At 42.5% G+C, this 22,580-nt stretch overlaps 1 protein-coding gene across 6 annotated transcripts in view; it reads right to left on the minus strand.

Moving 5' to 3' along the window:
• DNASE1 (deoxyribonuclease 1) overlaps positions 1 to 22,580 on the minus strand; it is a 35,221-nt gene that overhangs the window by 7,493 nt on the left and 5,148 nt on the right. Inside the window, exons 1-3 of one of the 6 annotated variants that reach the window (XM_088832819.1) lie at positions 5,986 to 6,121; positions 2,460 to 2,887; positions 1,259 to 1,480 (exon numbers count right to left, since the gene is read on the minus strand). In XM_088832819.1, coding sequence (XP_088688945.1) covers positions 1,259 to 1,363 — 105 coding nt within the window. In that variant the 5' untranslated portion in view covers positions 1,364 to 1,480; positions 2,460 to 2,887; positions 5,986 to 6,121. Of the gene's footprint in view, positions 1 to 312; positions 1,084 to 1,139; positions 1,481 to 2,459; positions 2,888 to 5,985; positions 6,122 to 22,580 lie in introns of those variants that run through there. The other 5 variants (XM_055409359.2, XM_055409355.2, XM_055409356.2 and 2 more) reach the window with 5 other exon arrangements.

The raw sequence follows: 22,580 nt of genomic DNA on the forward strand, positions 1-22,580 counted from the left end.
TCCGACAGACGGTGTATGTAGGTCAGCGGTCATCACTCAGCTCAGCCACTGGCCTTGGTCCATGACCCCACCTTAGCTCACCGTCCCTCATGAATTTATTTCTGTTCATTATAAGGAAACCATTAACCCAGGATGGAAAGTTTCTCAGAACAGCATGTGCATGAATTGCTATAATCCACAACAGTTTCAGAGTCACGCTCAGCACAGCCCTGCCCCTGCCCCCTCACCCAGCTATGCCAGTGCCCACTGCGTCACTGCCACAGGCCACACCTGGGCTCCGTGGCCCACCGGCCTGAGTGCCAACGTGCTCACCTTCTGCATGTCACAGACAAGCCTCCCCTGGCTCCTCATCCCACCAGAGGCATTCTCCAGGGTGTGTGCTGTGAAGACTGGCATACCTTTAGCCTGAGCCCAAGATCAAACAGGTTCAGGTTCCTGATGCCTGAGGCCCTGAAAGATTTAACTAGAGTCACGGAGCTCCACTGGCTAGACTCCCACTGAGCTGGTAACATTCCCAACACGGTTGAGGGAAGAGCATCCCCCAAATCCCCAAGACCCCTCAGTCTCTCCCAAGCACAGAACGCCTCCTCAGCAGGCTCTCCCCCCATCCAACGGGTCTCCAGAAGGGTTCAGAGTCCAGGACAGTGTGGGTAGTATGAGCTAGTCATGGCAGGGTCTGCAGAGAGATTTTCTAGTGATTTATCTTCCGGTTCACTGGTCCTTTCTTCAGCTGTCTCTCATCTACTTTTAAATCCACCTAACTGAATTTTAAATTTGTTATTGTACTTTTCTCTTTTAGAATTTTCAATCTTTTATGAATTCTAATTCTCTGTGAAACTCTCCATCTTACCTATTTCAAAGTTCATCAGTTATTTTAAACTCTATGTCTGCCAACTCCAGCATCTTAATCTTCTCACTCTTTCCTTTCTGTCCCATTTATCAGGGTACAGAGTCAGGCGCTGTGTGTGACAGACGGGAGAGGCCGGGACGGTGTCTCCCTGCAGGGGGCAGCGGAGGGGACCGGCCACCAAGGTCTGAGTGGAGAGACTGGCATTTTTAGGGCTGTTCCTCCTGGCAGGCTCTCACCTCTTCCCTGGCACCATGAAACTGCGAAAGACCCAGCTCTGTTCCATACGCACCTTCTGCCTCTCTGGTCTCCTTCCTCTCAGGGATCTCCGCCCTCAGGTCCCACTGCCTCCGCAGCTCCCAAGCCCCTACCAGCCCCCAAGAGAGAGGCCGGTGTAGGCAGCAGACTCACCTCTTCAAGCTCCCCTCTGCACTGCGGGTCCCAGGGTGGCACTCCAGTCCTTTGATCAGGTGCCTTGAGTCCTCGGCAGGACTGGTCTGCTGTGAGCAATTTCATAGCCGGAAGCAGTCTGTTTGTTACCTGGAATACGTCCCTGAAGTAGAGAGCTGGAGGCTGTGGTGGATAACAAGGCAAGCTGGTCTGACTAGCAGGCTGTGCGTGGACATCTCTGAGCTAAAAACGCAAGAGAAACGCAAGCCAATGAGAGATGATCAGAAGGAAACAGATCATCCTCTCTGCCCAACCAAGTCTCTGGGACTGACGATCTCAGTCCTGTTTGAAACCAGTCCTAAAGGTGAGGATGGCGCAGGGCGAGGACACAGCCACGCTGTATCTATAAGGCTGCAATGGGGCCTGCTGAATCCATCAGGCTGTCCTGCGGCTCCCCCAGAGGATGGCAGCACCTGTCCTGAGATGAGGTTCACCACCTCGCTCCTAGAGAAGGGGCCTTGGGGCCTGCAGGCAGCCAGCTCGTTCCTCTCTGGGGACTCTGCCCTCTTGGCCAGGTGGGTGATGCTATTTTCTGAAAACTCTAAGTACCTGCTGTGCTTCCCACCCGGGACCAGCCATGGGGCTTCTCTACAGACACTCTGTGTTTCAGCACAGTTGTCCAAAGGGGCTCCTGCATCAGGGCCTCTGCACTGCTCCTCTACCCCCAGACCACAGGGCTTGTCCCTCCCTTGACTCGAGCCTCTGCCCAGACGTCACCCCACCACAGCATCCCACTCAGCAGCAGGTTTTCTCCCACCACTGTCTCCCTCACCCTGCTCACTTTCTCCTGCCCTCCAGTCACATCTAACACACACTGTGCGGTCAGCCTCACCCCACTGGGGCTGACGCAGCAGCACCTGAGCATGGCCTGACCCACAGCAGGTGCTCACCAAGGCCCGGCTGAGTGAAGAGATGAAGGTCAGTCAGCGGCCTGCTGGACAGAACCAGGGTTTTAGATGCTCCAACCTCTTCAGCTACTCTGGTTGTGCCCATTTAAGTGTGAGCATCTCACACAAGATGAACCCAACGTGGTCCTCCCAGATGACTGAGTAAAGGAACAGGCTTCTGCACCAGGCCAGGCTCCTCAGGAACTGCAGGGCTCTCGGAAGTGGCACTGATCTCACCCCGTGTCTATACCAGCTGAGAAAACACATCCACTTACCTGTGAGGCTGGCTTTCCAGACGCCTTTCCCCAGGGCCTGCATAAAAGCACAGTTGCGGGTCAAGGGACAGGATCTCAGGCAGGAGCAGCGATGACCTCAGGAGACCAGGAATGAGTCCAGTCAGGCTCACTCCGGTCAAAGCCAGAGTGGCCTGAGGTGGGTGGCCTTGTCGGTCTGGGTCCCCACTGTCCAAAGACTGCTGAAGTCGTAGCAGACCATAGAGGAGGCCTGTGCAAAGCCTTGATAACTGGTTGTTTCCTCATCTGGGCTCCTATGAGGAGACACTGATCTTCGCAGGAGTCTCAGCCCACAAATGACACAGAACAGGAAGCTGGTAAAATGCAAATCTGCTGTGGGAACGAACCAAGCTGCCACCATGTCACTCCCTCACAGCCTGTGCCATCTCGCTGGTCCCATTCACACGTGGCTAGTTTAAAAAGAAGGAAAAAGGGAGCGTTAATAATGTCAGCCGAGCAATAGGACACCTAGCTGTCCTGAAATTTCAAGCTCCTGACAGGCTGTTTCATTTGTGTGCTTTACTCACTTTTTTCAAGACAGAGTAAGAGGGGGCCCTGAAACAATGAGAAAACCAGGCAAGAGGTGGTGTGATGTGTTTTCAGCCAACGGATAAGTGCAAGACAAGGATCCAAGAGAGAAGGGAAACCAAGACACTGGGCCCAATGGTTTGGGGTGGAAGGGCACGTGCGGGCACCCATGCAGCTCGAGGGATCTCAGTTCCTGACCAGGGAGTGAACCCAGGTCCATGGCAGTGACAGTGTCAAGTCTTCCCCACTGGACCTCCAGGGAACTCTGGGCTCTATGACCAGCCACAGCCGATGTGGTTTCCAGGCTACAGTGCAGGGAAGGGAAACATAGACCCAGTTGTCCTGTGAGTGGAGGAGACACCTGGATGTCAGGGAGGCCCAGGTGGCTAAAATGTGTGGAACAGAATATTGGGGAGCAGGGACTGTAAAGAAAGCAGAGCTCCAGGATCTATAGAGCACCCCCTCAAGTCTTCAGCTAAACACAAGTTTGCACCTGTGTGAGAAAAACTGTGAGGAGGCTGGAACAAGAATCTCTGGAAAGGAGTAGACAGAACAACCTCCTGAGCTCACATAGAAATGGGAATAAACTGTGCCCCCACAAGCCACCATAGAACAGCTCCCTCATTCACACAGTACTGGCTGGCATGCCCAGAAGGGCTTCACCCTTAGTAATGAGGCCAAATTATTTGTACACCAAAGGCAGCTCTGGATCACCCTAACACAGCTCAGGAGCAGTTCTCTAAAGGATCAACTGATGACAAGGAACTTAACTGCGTGCCAGATCAAGATAAATACTATTTGAAGGAATATAACAAAACAACATAAATAAATAATGTCCAGTATCCAATAAGGAAATGGCTAGGTCTATTGGTCAGGGGACAGAAACCACAAGGTATTTTAAACAAGGGAAGTTTACTATAAAGAGCTATTAACTGTTTGTAAGAACTGACTAAAATGAACCAAAAGGTATAAAATACTCCAGGGCACAGGGAGGATTCAGAGCTGGGAGACGCAGTTTACGGAATGGTGAAGTTCACCAGGCTGAGAACCATCTGAGACGCTGCCAACACAATCATCCCGGAAGCTATCTGCAGAGAGTTCTGCAAAGCCACCAGGGTGGAGGTGCTGACGAACCCACCAGAAAGCTGCCAGGAGACCAACTCGGGTACCCACGGAACATGCCTGGCAGTGCCTGTCCCCTTTCAAATATATAAAGAGCCTCATCGCTGGCACTCAGGCAAGTGCTGCTGAATTGGCAGCTAGGACACTGCCTGAGAAGGTGCCACAGAAGCTCTCTAGGGCTAAGCCACTATCACAGACGGGAATGAGCAACGCACAAAGTGCCAGGACACAGGCCCTTTCTCCTTCAGCCCCTCAATGCCAAAGGCTGCTATCAGGCCAGCTGGCAAGGTGGGTAATGCTCCACTGTCACAGCAGGCAATGAAGGGTGGATAGACCGACCAGGCATGTGAAAAAGAAGGAAATATGACTTATGACCATAAGAAAAAGCAATCAACAGCAACTAACCTAGAAATGAGAGATATAAAGGAATTATCAGACAAGAACATGCTTCATATACTCAGGAAAGTAGAGGGAATATGACCATAATGAGAGAAATGGAAAATATAAAAAGGCCTAAATGGAACTTCTAGCAGCAGAGATGATAATATCTGAAATGTAAAAACAGTCTGGGATGAACATCAGATCAACACTGGAAAAGATCATACAACTCAAAAACAGCAACTGAAAACTGTTCAAATAAAGGGCATAGAGGAAAAAAGGCAGCAGACACTGACAAGCGTCCAGTGCACATGAGCTAGATCCCACAAAAAGGACAAGGAGGCTCTTTAGTTCTGCTTCACTTTCTGCCATAAGGGAGTTGTCATCTGCACATCTGAGGTTATTGATATTTCTCCCAGAAATGAAGCTTCTGCTTCAAACAGCCTGGTATTTCGCATGATGTACACTGCACATAAGTTAAATAAGCAGGGCGACAATATACAGCCTTGACGTACTCCTTTCCCATATGATCACTACAAAAATGTACACAAAAATGTATCACTACAAAAAATCAACTAAAGATCAATCAACACATGAAAAGATGCTCAACATCAGTCAGTCACTATTAAAGAAATGCAAATCAAAACTACAATGATGTATCATCTCACACTAGTCAAAATGGTCATCATCAAAAAAATCTACAAACAATAAATGACAGAGAGGATGTGGTTGGTGGGAATGTAAATTGATACAGCCACTATGGAGAACAGTAGGAAGATTACTTAAAAAAATAAGACTCAAACTATCCTATGACCCAGCAATCCCACTACTGGGCATACACTGTGACAAAACCACGATTTAAAGACATGTACTCCAGTGTTCACTGCAGCACTATTCACAACAGTCAGGACATGGAAGCAACCTAGATGTCCACTGAAGAGTGAATGGATAAAGAGAACTGGAAACTCCACAAATATGTGGAAGGTAAACATGCTCTCACACAACCAACAGGTCAAAAGGGAAATCACAAGAAAAATGAGAAAGCACGCTGAGACCAATGAAAACACACACCAGAACTTTGGGATGCAGCAAAAGCAGTGCTAAGAGGGAAATTTATAGCTATAAGTGTTTACATTAGAAAAGAAGAAAAGCATCAAAGCAACAGCCTAACTTATACCTTAAGGAAATAAGAGAAGAGCAAACTAAACCAAAGCTAGCAGGAGAAAGGAAATAATAAGAGTATAGCATCAATAAACAAAGAAAAGAAAAATAGAGTCCAGTTGTATTTCTACACACTAACAATGAACAATCCTAAAAGGAAATTAAGAAAACAATTCCACTAAAATAGCATCAAAAAGATTTAAAATACTTGGGAATAAACTTAACCAAGAAAGTGAAAGGCTTAACACACTGAAAAAGTATGCATCATTGCTGGAAGGAATTAAAAAAGAACACATGATTACAAAGAAAGACATCTTACCTTCATGGGTTGGAAGATTTAATGAGATATTGCTGCTGCTGCTGCTGCTGCTGCTAAGTCACTTCAGTCGTGTCCGACTCTGTGCGACCCCATAGACGGAAGCCCACCAGGCTCCCCCGTCCCTGGGATTCTCCAGGCAAGAACACTGGAGTGGGTTGCCATTTCCTTCTCCAATGTGTGAAAGTGAAAAGTGAAAGTGAAGTTGCTCAGTCGTGTCCGACCCTTAACAACCCCACGGACTACAGCCAACCAGGCTCCTCCATCCATGGGATTTTCTAGGCAAGAGTACTGGAGTGGCTTGCCATTGACTTCTCCGAATGAGATGTTAGCACTACCCAAAGTGATCTACCTATTTATGCAATCCCTATCAAAATCTCAGTGACTTTTTTTTTCACAGAAATAGAAAAACCTATCTTATGGTTTTCTATATGGAATATCAAAGGAACTCCTGCCCCCTGTCCCCCGCCGAAGTATTCAAAACCACCTTGAAAAAGGACAAAGTTGGAGGTCTTACACTCCCTGATTTCAAAACTTCATACAAAGCTACAGTAATCAAAACAGTGTGATACTGGCATAAAGACAGACACACAAACTGCACAACTTTGGGACTGGCAGTGATTTCCTGGATATTACACCAAAACCACCAACAAAACAAAATACAGCTAAACTGGATTTCATTAAAATTAGAAACTTTTGCGCAAAGGACCTATCACAAAAGTGAAAAGACAACCACAAAATGGGAGAAAATACCTAGAAATCATTTATCCCATTACAGCCTGGTATTCAGAATATATAGAGAACTTCTACAACTCAACAACAAAAAGCCAACAACCAAATTTTGTAAATGGGAAAAGAAAAAAACTTTTTGTAATGGGCAAAGGACTTGAATAGACATTTCTCCAAAGATAAGCAAATGATCAATAAGCACATGAAAAATGATGACTATCGTTAATCAGTAGAGAACTGCAAATCAAACCTGTGATGAACTATCACTATCTTCCCATTAGAATGGCTACTATATTTAAAAATTCTAAGTTTGATAAGGATGTGGAGAAACTGGAATCCTTACGCACCACTGACAGGGATGCACAATGGTACAGCCACAGCAGAAGACAGCATTGAGATTCTTCAAAAAAATTACACAGAATTACTATGATCCAACAACTTCACTCCAAGGTGCCCAAAAGAAAAGAATGATGAGAAAGTTCTAAAAATGGATAGTGTGTGGGTAGTGGTGATGGTTGTACAACAACGTGAAACCATTTAATGTCACTGAACTGTACACTTAAAAATGGTTAAAATTGTAAATTTTATATTACATATATTTTATCACAATGAAAAAACATACAGCTAACAGTATACTTAATGGGAGAAATTAGATGCTTTCTCACTAAGATCAGGAAGAAGGTAAGAATGTATATTTTTACCACTCCCATGCATCATCAAACTGGAAGTCCTAGGTAACACGACAAGAAAAGGAGATAAAAGTTACACAGATCAAAAGGAAGAAATAAAATAATCTTTATACACAGATGACATGAATTATCTACATAGAAAATACCAAAGAATTAACAACAACAACAAAACCTCCTCGAACTAATAAATTACTATGACAAGGTTGGAAATATAAGATTAATTGACAAGGGTCAACTACTTTCTTATCTACCAGCAACAGGACTTCTGGTTTCTAGTTCCACATGTAAGGAGACTGGAAGTCACCACTCTGTCCTGATAAGTAGTAAAAAGCTGAACTGACTGAAAATAAACAACTTTTCTTGGATCCATAAAGAGGAGGACACAGGGCAAATCACTGTCCTCAAGTCTGAGAGACAGACACATGAATACAAGAACCTTAAATGCACATTACTAAGTGAAAGAATGCAATCTGAAAAGCCTAGTTGCCTGTTTCCCTGGTAGCTCAGATGGTACAGCATTTGCTCGCAATGTAGGAGATCCAGGTTCAATCCCTGGGTCGGGAAGATCCCCTGGAGAAGGAAATGACAACGCACTCCAGTACCCTTGCCTGGAAAATTCCATGGACAGAGGAGCCTGGCAGGCTACAGTCCATGGGGTCGCAAAGAGTCAGACACGACTGAGCGACTAACACACACACATACACACACAGACCATCTGAGTGTGATCAAGGGAGGGCGGGGTTCCCGTATTCTGCCCAGCCCCTAACTCATGGGAGGGAGGCCCTCTCTTGGGCTAGGTGTTCTGAGAGTACTGGGGCCCTGCCCCTGCTCATCCCTGCTCACGATGTGGCAGATCCACACCAGAGGCAAGCTGAGTGGACCCCAGGCTGCTGCCTTCCCTCTCCCACAGAGTGCTCAGCAGTAACAGTGGAATGTCACTCAGCAATTTACCACTGTTCTACCCACAGCTCTACAGCCCTGGGTGAGACATTTTTGCCTGGGGTAGAAACAAGCCAGAAAGCACTGACTCCTGATTTCCTCCAAAGGAACTGATTTCATTTGCAACAGTTCAAGCTCAAAGGTGCTCTCAAGAAAGTAGAGGGTGTGGTGAAAGGCAAGCGGCAGGAGAGTAACGACAGAGGCTAAACCACCACAGATGATGACACTACACACTGACACCACCAGACGGTCACCTAAATCAGACTGATTATAATCTGTGCAGCCAAAGATGGAGAAACTCTATACAGTCAGCAAAAACAAGACCGGGAGCGGACAGTAGCTCAGATCATGAAGTCCTTATTGCAAAATTCAGACTTAAAAGTAAGTACTAAAAACCACTAGGTCATTCAGGTATGACCTAAATCAAATTTATGATTATATGGTAAAGTGACAAACAGATTCAAGGGATTAGATCTGACAGACTGAGTACCTAAAGAACTATGGACAGAGGTTCATGACACTGTACAGGAGGCCATGATCAAAACAGTCCCCAAGAGAAAGACAGACAAAATGGTTGTCTGAAGAGGCCTTACAAATAGCTGAGAAAAGAAGAAAAATGAAAAAAGCAAAGGAGAAAAGGAAAGATATACCCATCTGAATGCAGAGTTCCAAAGAATAGCAAGGAGAGAGAAGAAAGCCTTCTTAAGTAAACAATACAAAAAAAAAATAATAATAGAGGAAAACAACAGAATGGGAAAGACTAGAGATCTCTTCAAGAAAATTAGACACCAAGAGAACATTTCATACAAAGATGGGCTTAATAAAGGACAGAAATGGTAAGGACCTAATAGAAGCAGAAGATATTAAGAAGAGGTGGCAAGAATACAAAAAACTGTACAAAAAAAGGTCTTAATGATCTGGATAACCAAGATGGTATTGGTCATTCACCTAGAGCCAGACATCCTAGAGTGTTAAGTCAAGTGAGCCTTAGAAAGCATTACTACAAACAAAGTTAGCGGAGGTGATGGGATTCCAGCTAAGCTATTTCAAATTCTAAAAGATGATGCTGGGAAAGTGTTGCACTCAATATGCTCTTAAAGTACTGCACTCAACATGCCAGCAAATTTGGAAAACTGAGCAGTGGCAACAGGAATGGAAAAGGTCAGTTTCCATTTCGATCCCAAAGAAGGGCAATACCAAAGAATGTTCAAACTACCACACAATTGCACTCATCTCACATGCCAGCAAGGTAATGTTCAAAATCCTTCAAGCTAGGCTTCAAACAGTACATGAATCAAGAACTTCCAGATGTACAAGCTGGTTTTAGAAAAGGCAGAGGAACCAGAGATCAAATTGCCAACATCCGTTGATCATCGAAAAAGCAAGAGAGTTCCAGAAAAACATCTACTTCTGCTTTATTGACTACGCCAAGGCCTTTGACTGAGTGGATCACAACAAACTGGAAAATTCTTACAGAGATGGGAATACCAGACCACCTGACCTGCCTCCTGAGAAACCTCTATGCAGGTCAGGAAGCAACAGTTAGAACTGGACATAGAACAACAGACTGGTTCCAAATTGGGAAAGGAGTACGTCAAGGCTGTATATTGTCACCCTGCTTATTTAATTTACATGCAGAGTACATCATGTGAAATGCCAGGCTGGATGAAGCACAAGCTGCAATCAAGATTGCTGGGAGAAATATCAATAACCTCAGATATGCAGATACAGCACCCTTACGGCAGAAAGCGAAAAGGAACTAAAAAACCTCTTGATGAGAGTAAAAGAGGAGAGTGAAAAAGCTGGCTTAGACTTAAACATTCAAAAGACCAAAATCAGGGCATCCATTCCCATCACTTCATGGCAAATAGATGGGGAACAATGGAAACAGTGACAAGTTTTATTTTCTTGGACTCCAAAATCACGGTGGGGTGACTGCAGCCATGAAATTAAAAGATGCTTGCTCCATGGAAGGAAAGCCATGACAAACCTAGACAGCAGAAATCATTAAATTTTATTTAATAAAATTTTTATTATTAATTATTAAAGAGCAGAAATATCACTTTGCCAACAGAAGCCCATTTAAGTCAAAGAGTTGGACTATGAAGAAGGCTGATCGCCGAAGAATTGATGCTTTTGAACTGTGGTGCTGGAGAAGACTCTTGAGAGTCCCTTGGACTGCAAGGAGATCCAACCAGTCCATTCTAGAGGAGATCAATCCTGGGTGTTCATTGGAGGGACTGATGCTGAAGCTGAAACTGCAATACTTTGGCCACCTCATGCGACGAGTTGACTCACTGGAAAAGACTCTGATGCTGGGAAAGGTTGGGGGCAGGAGGAGAAGGGGATGACAGAGAATGAGATGGCTGGATGGCATCACCGACTCTATGGACATGAGTTTGGGTGAACTCTGGGAGTTGGTGATGGACAGGGAGGCCTGGCGTGCTGTGATTCATGGGGTCGCAGAGAGTCGGACACAACTGAGCGACTGAACTGAACTGAACGCTTTTCCAGTAGTCATGTATGAATGTGAGAGCTGGACCATAAAGAAGGCTGAGCACTGAAGAATTGATGCTTTCCAATTGTGGTGCTGGAGAATATTCTTTAGAGTCCCTTGGACTGCAAGGAGATCAAACCAATCAATCCTAAAGGAAATCAACCCTGAATATTCATCAGAAGGACTGATGCTGAAGCTGAAGTTCCAATACTTTAGCCACCTGATGCAAAGAGCCCCCTCACTGGAAAAGATCCTGATGCTGGGGAAGATTGAGGGCAGGAGGAGAAGGGGGCAACAGAGGAAGAGATGGTTGGATGGCATCGTCAACTCAGTGGACATGAGTATGAGCAAACTCTGGGAGACAGTGAAGGACAGGGAAGCCTGGCGTGCAGTTCACGGGGTTGCAAAGAGTCAGACACGACTGAACGACAACAAAAACCATATGCTGGCTAGTTTATAAGAGACAATGAGGGAACAGCATAAGCTGGGAGGAGCCCTCCTAGCGTATAAAAATATCAGACAATGACTTTATAACCTATTCCTTTAAAGAAACCAAAAGTTTGTAGGATTAGCTGGGAGAGCAGTTTGGGTATCCTAACTGTGCTTAGACCATTGCAAACAATGGCAGGAACATGGTTGGTGGATAAACAAGGCCCATAAGACAGAAATGGGCCTCAGGGGAAAGAGTTGCCAGTCCAGACATCATGAGATGAAATGAATTCAATTTTAATGAGAAATGGGATTCAGAGGAAAATAATTTAGTAACTAGAATAAGCAGATTAGAGGGAGTTCTCCTGCAGAAGGAAATCGCCTGGAAAGATACTGAGATTGTAGCAAAGTGGGTCTGGCCAATCCAACAAAATCTGGAATAATATTCAACATCAGGACCAGCATGGGGCTTGTCTCCTGACCTGGATGGGCCTCTTGACTACTTTAATACAGATGGAGCTGAATAGGCCATGGGACAATGGCCCTCAAAATCCATGTAAGTTCTCTGGGGGCATTTATTATAACCCTGAAATAAACATTAATAATAAATAGCACATAAAAAACCCTACAAGCCAAACTCAATGAACATAGGTGCAAAACATTCCTTTAAGAATTATATATGCAACTTGAAACAACAGTGAATTGAAAGATCAATACTTGGGCTCTGAAGACGGCTGTAGTGGCTGCATACATTGTGAGTGTTAGTAGCTCAGTCATGTCCGACTCTTTGCAATCCCATTGACTGTAGCCCGCTAGGCTCTTCTGTCCACGGGATTTTGCCAGGCAAGAATACTAGAGTGGGCTGCCATTTCCTTCTACAGGGTGTCTTCCCAACAAGGGATCGAACCAGGGTCTCCCACATTGCAGGCAGATTCTTTACCTTCTGAGCTACCAGGTAAGTCCTTTCATACATTCTGGTTCTTCCCAAATCACTACATAACACAGATTTGAAAAACAAATGCTTATGAAACATTTATAACAAAAACAGATGAAAAAGTATCTGAAAGAACCTGAGGTCCCAAAACACAGGTAGATTTACTTTGTATACCTACAATACAGTGTCCACGATAGATAGATACATAGCCATACCCCACGTGTGTTAAGTGCCCATGTTAGAGAAAGCAGAGGTAAATAACCGCGTGTCACAATAAATCTGAGATGATGAAAAACCCAAATAATCAACAAGTGCTCACCAAAAAGTATAGTGAGCCATTTTGAGAAAAGCCATTGAAACTGGGAATGATTTTGCCTACTCCAATCTGCAGTATATATGCAAGGAGCCAGTGGAAAGGCCTAGATGGGTCTAGCATCTATGACTTCTCAAAGCTGATCCACCAAGGGCTTCTGTCCAAGAAGGGCCCCACACTGAGAAGAAACTACTGGCAATGGAATAAAAACAGGGCAGAAAGGAGACAATAAAGATGAAAAAAAAAGAGAAGGTCCAGATAAAAGTGGGCGAGGGAAACAAAACTGAAATCTCAGAAAGTCACTATTTTTCTTTTTAACATTGCCTGAACACAACAGAAGAGAGAGTTCTGAAAAGAAAGGAAGGCTATCTGAATCAAGCTTCCTTCTAACAGTTCAGGAAAAATGAACAGACCCAAAAACGAGCAACAGAAAAGCATAATGAAGTGAAACACCATATAACGTTACTATAAGGAAAAAGAAACTGAAGAGCAAAATAACATCCCTGCAAACAAAACAGCATGTCAGGAGGAGGACACGCTCCAAAAAACGGATCAAAACTGTAATATACTATTTCAAAATAAGCTTAAAATCACTAAGAATATTATACAAGCCATGAACGAACATCATAACTCAGGTTCTCAAAAATTCAGAAATGAAGAGACAGTTTAAGAATTAGAAACAAACGGGAAAACTCATTTCAGAAATAAACATTAAAGTAGAAGGAACAAGAGAGCAAACACAATAAACACTAACTCATGAGGAACAGCCAAGAGTTCTCCCACAATGGGAACCCTTGTGGCTCAGCTGGTGAAGAATCTGCCTGCAAAGCAAGAGACCTGGGTTCAACCCCTGGGTTGGGAAAATCCCCTGGAGAAGGGAAAGGCTACCCACTCCAGTATTCTGGCCTGGAGAATTCCATGGACTGTGTAGTCCATGGGGTTGCAAAGAGCTGGACTCAACTGAGCGACTTTCACTCACATGAGGAATAGCAGGTTTAAAAAAAAGAAGACTTTAATGAAAAACAAAAATAAATGAAGAAAGATAAAGAGTATTTAAGAGAAAGTGACAAATGTTGAAGGCAGGCAAAGAAGAAACAACTTACAAACAGTTTCTGGAGAGGAAAACTAAGGCCAGAACTAGAATAAATGCTAGAAACAAAAATGAGCACATGATTTAAAAAGAAATTACCTACACATATTTTAAATAATTTTCATCAGAATTTTTGTTAACATTTTATGCAAGAAAATGGAGTCACAGATTTAAGATCTCAAGGAAAAAATTGTGATCCAAGGATTTTCTATCTAGCCAAATTGACCTCCAAGTATTCACAGCACCAACTGTTCCCAACATGCCAAAACGTAGGGAATATTGTTCTCTTGAGTCCTAAACAAAGACTATACTACAGAACAAGCAAGAGTGAGTAGAACACATCAACATAAGGAACTGATGAGTCAAATATGTTCCCTATAGATCTAAGACTAAATGAGGATTAGAAGAAAGATAATATTATATAATGGCTACATAATCTGACAATGTAGACAGAATACTTTGTAAGAAAAAAAGCAAGAGGAGACTGGAACTAGCACATGCAAAAATTTTTTGTAATGTTTTCAGTAATCATAACCAGTTGTGGTAGCATTTTATAAATAGATGCTGTATGTATAATGTGGGATAAAACTAATGAGTAATTCCAAAATGTCTTATTCCTATCCAACCCATGTCCTTGAAAATCAGGATTCTTGACAGGGAGATACATATATCAGAAATTGTTAAGTAAAAACCCTGGAGTCCTGAACTTAGAAACAGGATGAAGAACTCACAAGGTATTTTATCTTAAATATACTTCTCCGCTCTAATCACTAAAAAGGTCAGGAAACAACGGCCAGCCCAGCAGCAAATAGCATTCCTTATACCAAGACCGAGATCTTGAAATACCATTTCCTACTAAATGAAACCAAGGTTTCTTAGAGAATTAGCTGATTCCAAGTCTGGAAGCAAGAAATGTGTAACATGAGTCCAAACATCTAAATATATGTGAAGAAATTCAGAATGTGCCACCCAAAAGAAGCCACGTTGGCATATTGGATATTTTGAGTTAAAGGCACTTGAAAACATTAAATAGAAGAAAAACACCCTGACCTTCCTTCTCTTTCTTAAAAGCAGGAGATGAAATTCCCATATGAGAGATGGCCTCCCTATACCAGAAGGAAAAGTAACATTCTTTATTTTTGGAAAGTAACATTCTTATTCTCAAGGACAAGAAGTTGAGACAGAATTCCCCACAAACAGGCCTCTTTAAAAATAACTATCTCCCTTTTAGCATCCCCATAAACTGTAGTTATCTTTCCAAATTACCTCCCTTTGTTCAACTTAATATAAAAGCAAGTTAAGTTTCATAATTTCTTTGGGTCATCACTCCTGAGGAGGGCTCCAGGGTCGCATAAAATTTATATTAAATAAATTGTGCAGACTTTCCTCCTGTTCATCTGTCTCATGTCAATTTAATTCACAGGGCCTGCCAAAAAAAAAAACAAACCCTAATAGGATAAGGGTAAAATCTCCCTCCTCTACAACAGACACAGGAAGCAATTAATGACTATGAGAACTGTGTCAAAAGGACCCAGGAGTCAAGTTAGAGAGGCTTTCACTGGCCAAAGAAAAAATAATTTGAGCTTCAATAAGGATAGTGAATGAAATCCACCAAATAACAAATCTATAAACTGATAATGGTATTTTAAAAACACGAATCACAAGTTGGATGAATTGCAAGCTGGAATCAAGATTGCTGAAATAACAACCTCAGATATGCAGATGATACCACTCTAAAGAAAGTGAAGAGGAACTAAGCCTGTTAATAAGGGTGAAAGGAGAATGAAAAAGCTGGCTTAAAATTCAACATTTAAAAAACTAAGATCATGGCATCCAGTCCCATCATTACATGGCAAATAGAAGGAGAAAAAGTGGAAGCAGTGACAGATTTTATTTTCTTGGGCTCCAAAATCACTGTAGATGGTGACTAGAGCCATGAAATTAAAAGATGCTTGCTCCTTGGAAGGAAAGCTATGGCAAACCTAAACCATGTATTAAAAAGCAGAGACATACCTTTCTGTATAGTCGACAAAAGTCTGTATATTCGGAAGCTATGGTTTTTCCAGTAGTCATGTACATATGTGAGAATTGCACCATAAAGAAGCCTGAGTGCTGAAGAATTGATACTTTCAAATTGTGATGCTGGAGAAGACTCTTCAGGGACCCTCGAACTGCAAGATCAAACCAGTCAATCCTAAAGGAAATCAACCCTGAATATTTATTGGAAGGACTGATGCTGAAGCTCCAATATGTTGGCCACCTGATGAATGAGTTGACTCACTGGAAAAGACCCTGATGCTGGGAAAGGTTGAAAGGGAAAGGTTGAAAGCAAAAGGTGAAGGGGATGGCAGAGGATCAGATGGTTAGATAGCATCACTGACTCAATGGACATGAATCTGAGCAATCTCTAGGAGACAGAGAAGGACCGGGAAGCCTGCTGTGCTACAGTCCATGGGGTCGCAAAGAATCAGACACAACTTAGCGACTGAACAACAAAATTTTAAAAAGAAAACTAACTGGTAACCTTCTGAGAATGACAGAGAACCAATTCATTACTTTGAAAACTGGATAAAGAAAATAATCAAAGATTTATCCTGCCTTTTCTATATGAACTATAGCACAAAGAACCCAAATACTAGTAGATAAGGCTGTCCTTACACAATTATGCCAGACAATATAGGAAACCAAAGTTATAACTAGAATATCACCACTTCTTGTTGTTATTGTGCAGCCAATTTAGCAAATATCACCATTATACAATTTCAAATGAAGCAAAAGCCTAGGCACTGAGCATGGAGGGCTGCTGTCATTTAAAAAGAGACCAAAAACCAAACAATATAACCCTTCTGATAAATAATCTATGATACTAAGATTTAATCTATTGGCAAGACTATAAAGTCTCTGGATCCAGCTGGAAATTTGCAGGAATTATAGAAGACATAGCAACATGTCAAACTATACTACAAATATTATAATAAGCAAAATCCAAATCTGTGGAAAACTCCATAAACCAACCATCTAATGTCCTTCAGCAGATACATTATAAGGAAAACAAAGCAACTGAGGGGAAAGATGTAGATTGAGAAACTGAGAAGTCATATAAGGGTCTTCCCTGGTGGCCCAGTGGTTAGGACTCCATGCTACCAATGCAGGGGTTCCAAGTTCAATCCCTGGTCAGGGCACTAGATGCCACACGTTGTAACCAAAAAAGTTAACATGCTGTAAGACCCGGTACAGCCCAATAAATAAATAAATAAATAAATTTTTTTTAAAAGATGAATACAACGTAATGGTTGGAAAAGGTCAAAGAAGGTGCCTAGGACATAACTCACAGATGTTCTTTTTTTCTTCCCAGAGGTAAATTCAGTGTTTATTTGGGGCCAGTTCAGGTTCAAAATTAAAGGTTCCTTTACGAATGACATGGAGCTTTCAATCTCTGAAAAATTTTACCCAGTCACAAGAATGTGACTTAATGATGTGATAAATGATATGACCAAATGAATGTGACATCATGTGACAATATGACATGTGAATTTTTGGAAAGTCATATTCATGAATTTTCTGCATATTTATTACCATTCTACTAACCTGATGAAATACGAAGGCAACAAATGGAAATTAGAATTTTAAAACACTGAAGATAATGCTCTATTTCTTAGGCTGGATGGTAGATACAATTTATGAACATTCTTTAAACTACTTCTTAGAAATATGTGTCACAATAAATGTTTTAAATTGAAGAATTGGCCTTCAATCATTAGTGCTTTCTCCTAAGAACTGAAAGTTGATTCTTAATGCATCAACTGGGCAAACTTCTAAAATTAAAAAGTCTATTAGTATAACCATCAAAAATAAGCAAATATACACTGTAACATGTATTCCATTATATATATCACATGTATATTCCATATTTTGTCCATCCATGCATCCACTGATGTGCATTTGACTTGTTTCTACCTTTTGGCTATTGTGAGCAGGAGTACACATTTTTAACACCTTTTTTTTTTTTCCAGTTCTGAGCAAACACCACCTCATGCGAAGAGTTGACTCAATGGAAAAGACTCTGATGCTGGGAGGAATTGGGGGCAGGAGGAGAAGGGGATGACAGAGAATGAGATGGCTGGATGGCATCACCGACTCGATGGACATGAGTTTGAGTGAACTCTGGGAGTTGGTGATGGACAGGGAGGCCTGGCATGCTGTGATTCATGGGGTCGCAAAGAGTTGGACACGACTGAGCGACTGAACTGAACTGAGCAAACACCAAAGAATAGAATAACTGGGTCATATGGTAATTCGAACATAGAATTCGAACATAGAACCCTGTTAAGGAACCACCAAACTGGTTTCCACAGCACCTGCACCATTTTGGACCTCTAGGAATGTATGAGGGTTCCAATTTCTCCACATCCTCACCAATATTTATTTTCTGTTTTGGAGCTGTCCTAGTGGGTGAGAAGTGGTATCTGACTGTGGCTTTGATTTGTATTTCTCTAATGACTAATGGTATTCCCATCTCTCTCAGAATGTTCCACAGTTTATTGTGATCCACACAGTCAAAGGCTTTGGCATAGTCAATGAAGCAGAAATAGATGTTTTTCTGGAACTCTCTTGCTTTCTCCATGATCCAGTGGATTTCAGCAATTTGATCTCTGGTGCCTCTGCCTTTTCTAAAACCTGCTTGAACGTCTGGAAGTTAACAGTTCACATATTGCTGAAGCCTGGCTTGGAGAATTTTGAGATGACTTTACTAGCATGTGAGATGAGTGCAATTGTGCGGTAGTTTGAGCATTCTTTGGCATTCCCTTTCTTTGGGATTGGAATGAAGACTGACCTTTTCCAGTCCTGTGGCCACTGCTGAGTTTTCCAAATACGCTGGCATATTGAGTGCAGCACTTTCACAGCATCATCTTTCAGGATTTGAAATAGCTCAACTGGAATTACATCACCTCCACTAGCTTTGTTCGTAGTGATGCTCTCTAAGGCCCACTTGACTTCACATTCCAAGATGTCTGGTTCCAGGTGAGTGATCACGCCATCGTGATTATCTTCGTCGTGAAGATCTTTTTTGTACAGTTCTTCTGTGTATTCTTGCACCTCTTCTTAATATCTTCTGCTTCTGTTAGGTCCATACCATTTCTGTCCTTTATCGAGCCCATCTTTGCATGAAATGTTCCCTTGATATCTCTAATTTTCTTGAAAAGATCTCTTGTTTTTCCTATTCTGTTGTTTTCCTCTATTTCTTTGCATTGGTCGCTGAGGAAGGCTTTCTTATCTCTCCTAGCTATTCTTTGGAACTCTGCATTCAAATGCTTATATCTTTCCTTTTCTCCTGTGGTTTTCGCTTCTCTTCTTTTCACAGCTATTTGTAAGGCCTCCTCAGACAGCCATTTTGCTTTTTTGCATTTCTTTTCCATGGGGATGGTCTTGGTCCCTGTCTCCTGTACAATGTCACGAACCTCCGTCCAGAGTTCATCAGGCACTCTATCAGATCTAGTCCCTTAAATCTATTTCTACCAGACCATCTGACCTGCCTCTTGAGAAACCTGTATGCAGGTCAGGAAGCAACAGTTAGAACTGCACATGGAACAACAGACTGGTTCCAAATAGGAAAAGGAGTACGTCAAGGTTGTATATTGCCACCCTGCTTATTTAATTTATATGCAGAGGACATCATGAGGAACGCTGGGCTGGAAGAAGCACAAGCTGGAATCAAGATTGCCGGGAGAAATATCAATAACCTCAGATATGCAGAGGACACCACCCTTATGGCAGAAAGTGAAGAGGAACTCAAAGGCCTCTTGATGAAAGAGAAAGAGGAGAGTGAAAAGGTTGGCTTGAAGCTCAACATTCAGAAAACGAAGATCATGGCATCTGGTCCCATCACTTCATGGGAAATAGATGGGGAAACAGTGGAAACAGTGTCAGACTTTATTTTTGGGGGCTCCAAAATCACTGCAAGTGCTGATTGCAGCCAGGAAATTAAAAGACGCTTACTCCTTGGAAGGAAAGTTATGACCAACCTATTTAGCATATTAAAAAGCAGAGACATTACTTTGCCAACAGAGGTCCGTCTAGTCAAGGCTATGGTTTTTCCCGTGGTCATGTATGGATGTGAGAGTTGGACTGTGAAGAAAGCTGATCGCCGAAGAATTGATGCTTTTGAACTGTGGTGCTGGAGAAGACTCTTGAGAGTCCCTTGGACTGCAAGGAGATCCAGCCAGTCCGTTCTAAAGGAGATCAATCCTGGGTGTTCATTGGAAGGACTGATGCTAAAGCTGAAACTGCAATACTTTGGCCACCTCATGCGACGAGTTGACTCACTGGAAAAAAGTCTGATGCTAGGAGGGATTGGGGGTGGGAGGAGATGGGGACGACAGAGAATGAGATGGCTGGATGGCATCACCGACTCTGTGGACATGAGTTTGAGTGTACTCCGGGAGTTGGTGATGGACAGGGAGGCCTGGCGTGCTGTGATTCATGGGGTCGCAAAGAGTTGGACACAACTGAGCCACTGAACTGAACTGAACTGAACTGAATGACTAATGGCAATAAGGAGTTCATGATCTGAGCCACAGTCAGCTCCTGGTCTTGTTTTTGCTAACTGTATAGAGCTTCTCCATCTTTGGCTGCAAAGAATATAATCAATCTGATTTCGGTGTTGACCATCTGATGATGTCCACGTGTAGAGTCTTCTCTTGTGTTGTTGGAAGAGGGTGTTTGCTATGACCAGTGCGTTCTCTTGGCAAAACTCTATTAGCCTTTGCCCTGCTTCATTTCATGCTCCAAGGCCAAATTTGCCTATTACTCCAGGTGTTTCTTGACTTCCTACTTTTGCATTCCAGTCCCCTATAATGAAAAGGACATCTTTTTGGGGTGTTAGTTCTAAAAGGTCTTGTAGGTCTTCACAGAACCGTTCAACTTCGGCTTCTTCAGCATTACTGGTTGGGGCATAGACTTGGATTACTGTAATATTGAATGGTTTGCCTTGGAAACAAACAGAAATCATTCTGTCGTTTTTAAGATTGCATCCAAGTACTGCATTTCGGACTCTTTTGTTGACTATGATGGCTACTCCATTTCTTCTAAGGGATTCCTGCCCACAGTAGTAGATATAATGGTTTTTCCCGCGGTCATGTATGGATGTGAGAGTTGGACTGTAAAGAAAGCTGATCGCCGAAGAATTGATGCTTTTGAACTGTGGTGCTGGAGAAGACTCTTGAGAGTCCCTTGGACTGCAAGGAGATCCAACCAGTCCATTCTAAAGGAGATCAATCCTGGGTGTTCATTGGAAGGACTGATGCTAAAGCTGAAACTATAATACTTGGGCTACTTCATGCGACGAGTTGACTCACTGGAAAAGAGTCTGATCCTAGGAAGGATTGGGGGTGGGAGGAGACGGGGACGACAGAGAATGAGATGGCTGGATGGCATCACCGACTCGATGGACATGAGTTTGAGTGAACTCCGGGAGCTGGTGATGGACAGGGAGGCCTGGCGTGCTGTGATTCATGGGGTCGCAAAGAGTCAGACACGACTGAGCGACTGAACTGAACTGAATGACTAATGATGTAAGCATCTTTCTCTATGCTGTTAGCCATTTGTAATTTGTATATCTTCTTTAGAGAAATGTCTGTTCAAGTTCTATACCCATTTTCTAATTGGTTTGTTCCTTTTTGTTGTGGAGTGGTAAGAGTTCTTTGTGTATTATGGATACTAGACCCTTATTAGATATATGATTTTAAAATGTTTTCTTCCACTCTGTGGGTTGTCTTTCCCCTCTCTTGACAGTGTTCTTTGATGCACAAAAGCTTTACATTTTGATGAAATACAATTTATGGATTTTTTTTCTTTTGTTTCTTTTTTTGTATTTTCAGTGCTCTATCTAAAAACCAACTGTCAAATCCAAGGTCATGAGAATTTATCTGTTTTCTTCTAAGAGTTTTACGGTTTCACTCTTAGATTTAGGTCTTTGATCTATTTTGAGTTAATCTGTGTATATTTTGCATGTGTATATTCTGTTGTCCTAGCACCATTCATTCAAGAGATTATTCTTTCCCCACTGAATGGTTTTGGAATTCTTGTCAAAATCAAATGTCCATGATGCACAGGTTTATTTCTGGGCATTTAGTTCTATTTCACTGCTCTGTACTTCTATTATGTCAGTAGCAAAGTTTTGATTACTGTAGCTCTGTTGTAAATTTTGAAATCATCCCCCAACTTTGATCTTTTTTAAGATTGTTTTGGCTATTTAGGACCTTTTGCAATTTCATATGAACTTCAAGATCAGCTTTTCTGTTTCTGAAAAAAGAATATTGGAATTTTGTCAAGTATTACACTGATCTGTAAATTACTTGGGGGAGTATTGTCATCTAAACAATATTATGTGGAAGATGATCTGACTTAATATTAACATCAAAATTATCAACTTTATTAAGGAAAATGTTGTTTTGCAGTTGAGGCCAGTATATCTGTATGAAATCTCCCCTTAAATTTATCGAGCAAAATTAATAGAAACATGTATCACACAAAGAGACAGCAGTGGTAGACAGAAATGCAATATAACCTAGAATGAATTTTGTATACTTTGACATTTAAAGCAATCATTTCCCCTCTGGATTTCAACAATTTGGCAGTGCAGCAAACAGGATTATACAACAGTAAATAAAACCTTATATGGGGACTTCCTGGTGGTCCAGGGGTTGGGAATTCACCTGCCAATGAAAGGGACATGGGTTCAATACCTGGTCCAGTAACTAGGATCCCACAAGCTGCAAGTGTGCCACATACTGAGCCCTTGTGCCCTAGAGCCCATGTTCCAAAAGAAGCCACTGAAACAAGTATCCCCTGCTCACCACAACTAGAGACAGCCTGCACACAGCAATGAAGAGCCTGTGTGCTGCAAAGACCCAGCGCACCCTAAATAAAATTTTAAAAAGCTTATATTATCAAAGAACTGAGAATACAGACAACTCTTC

Source organism: Moschus berezovskii, chromosome 27 (assembly GCF_049115385.1).
Source record: "Moschus berezovskii isolate FMDL1 chromosome 27, NW_MosBer_1.0, whole genome shotgun sequence".
NCBI classification, from domain to species: domain Eukaryota; kingdom Metazoa; phylum Chordata; class Mammalia; order Artiodactyla; family Moschidae; genus Moschus; species Moschus berezovskii.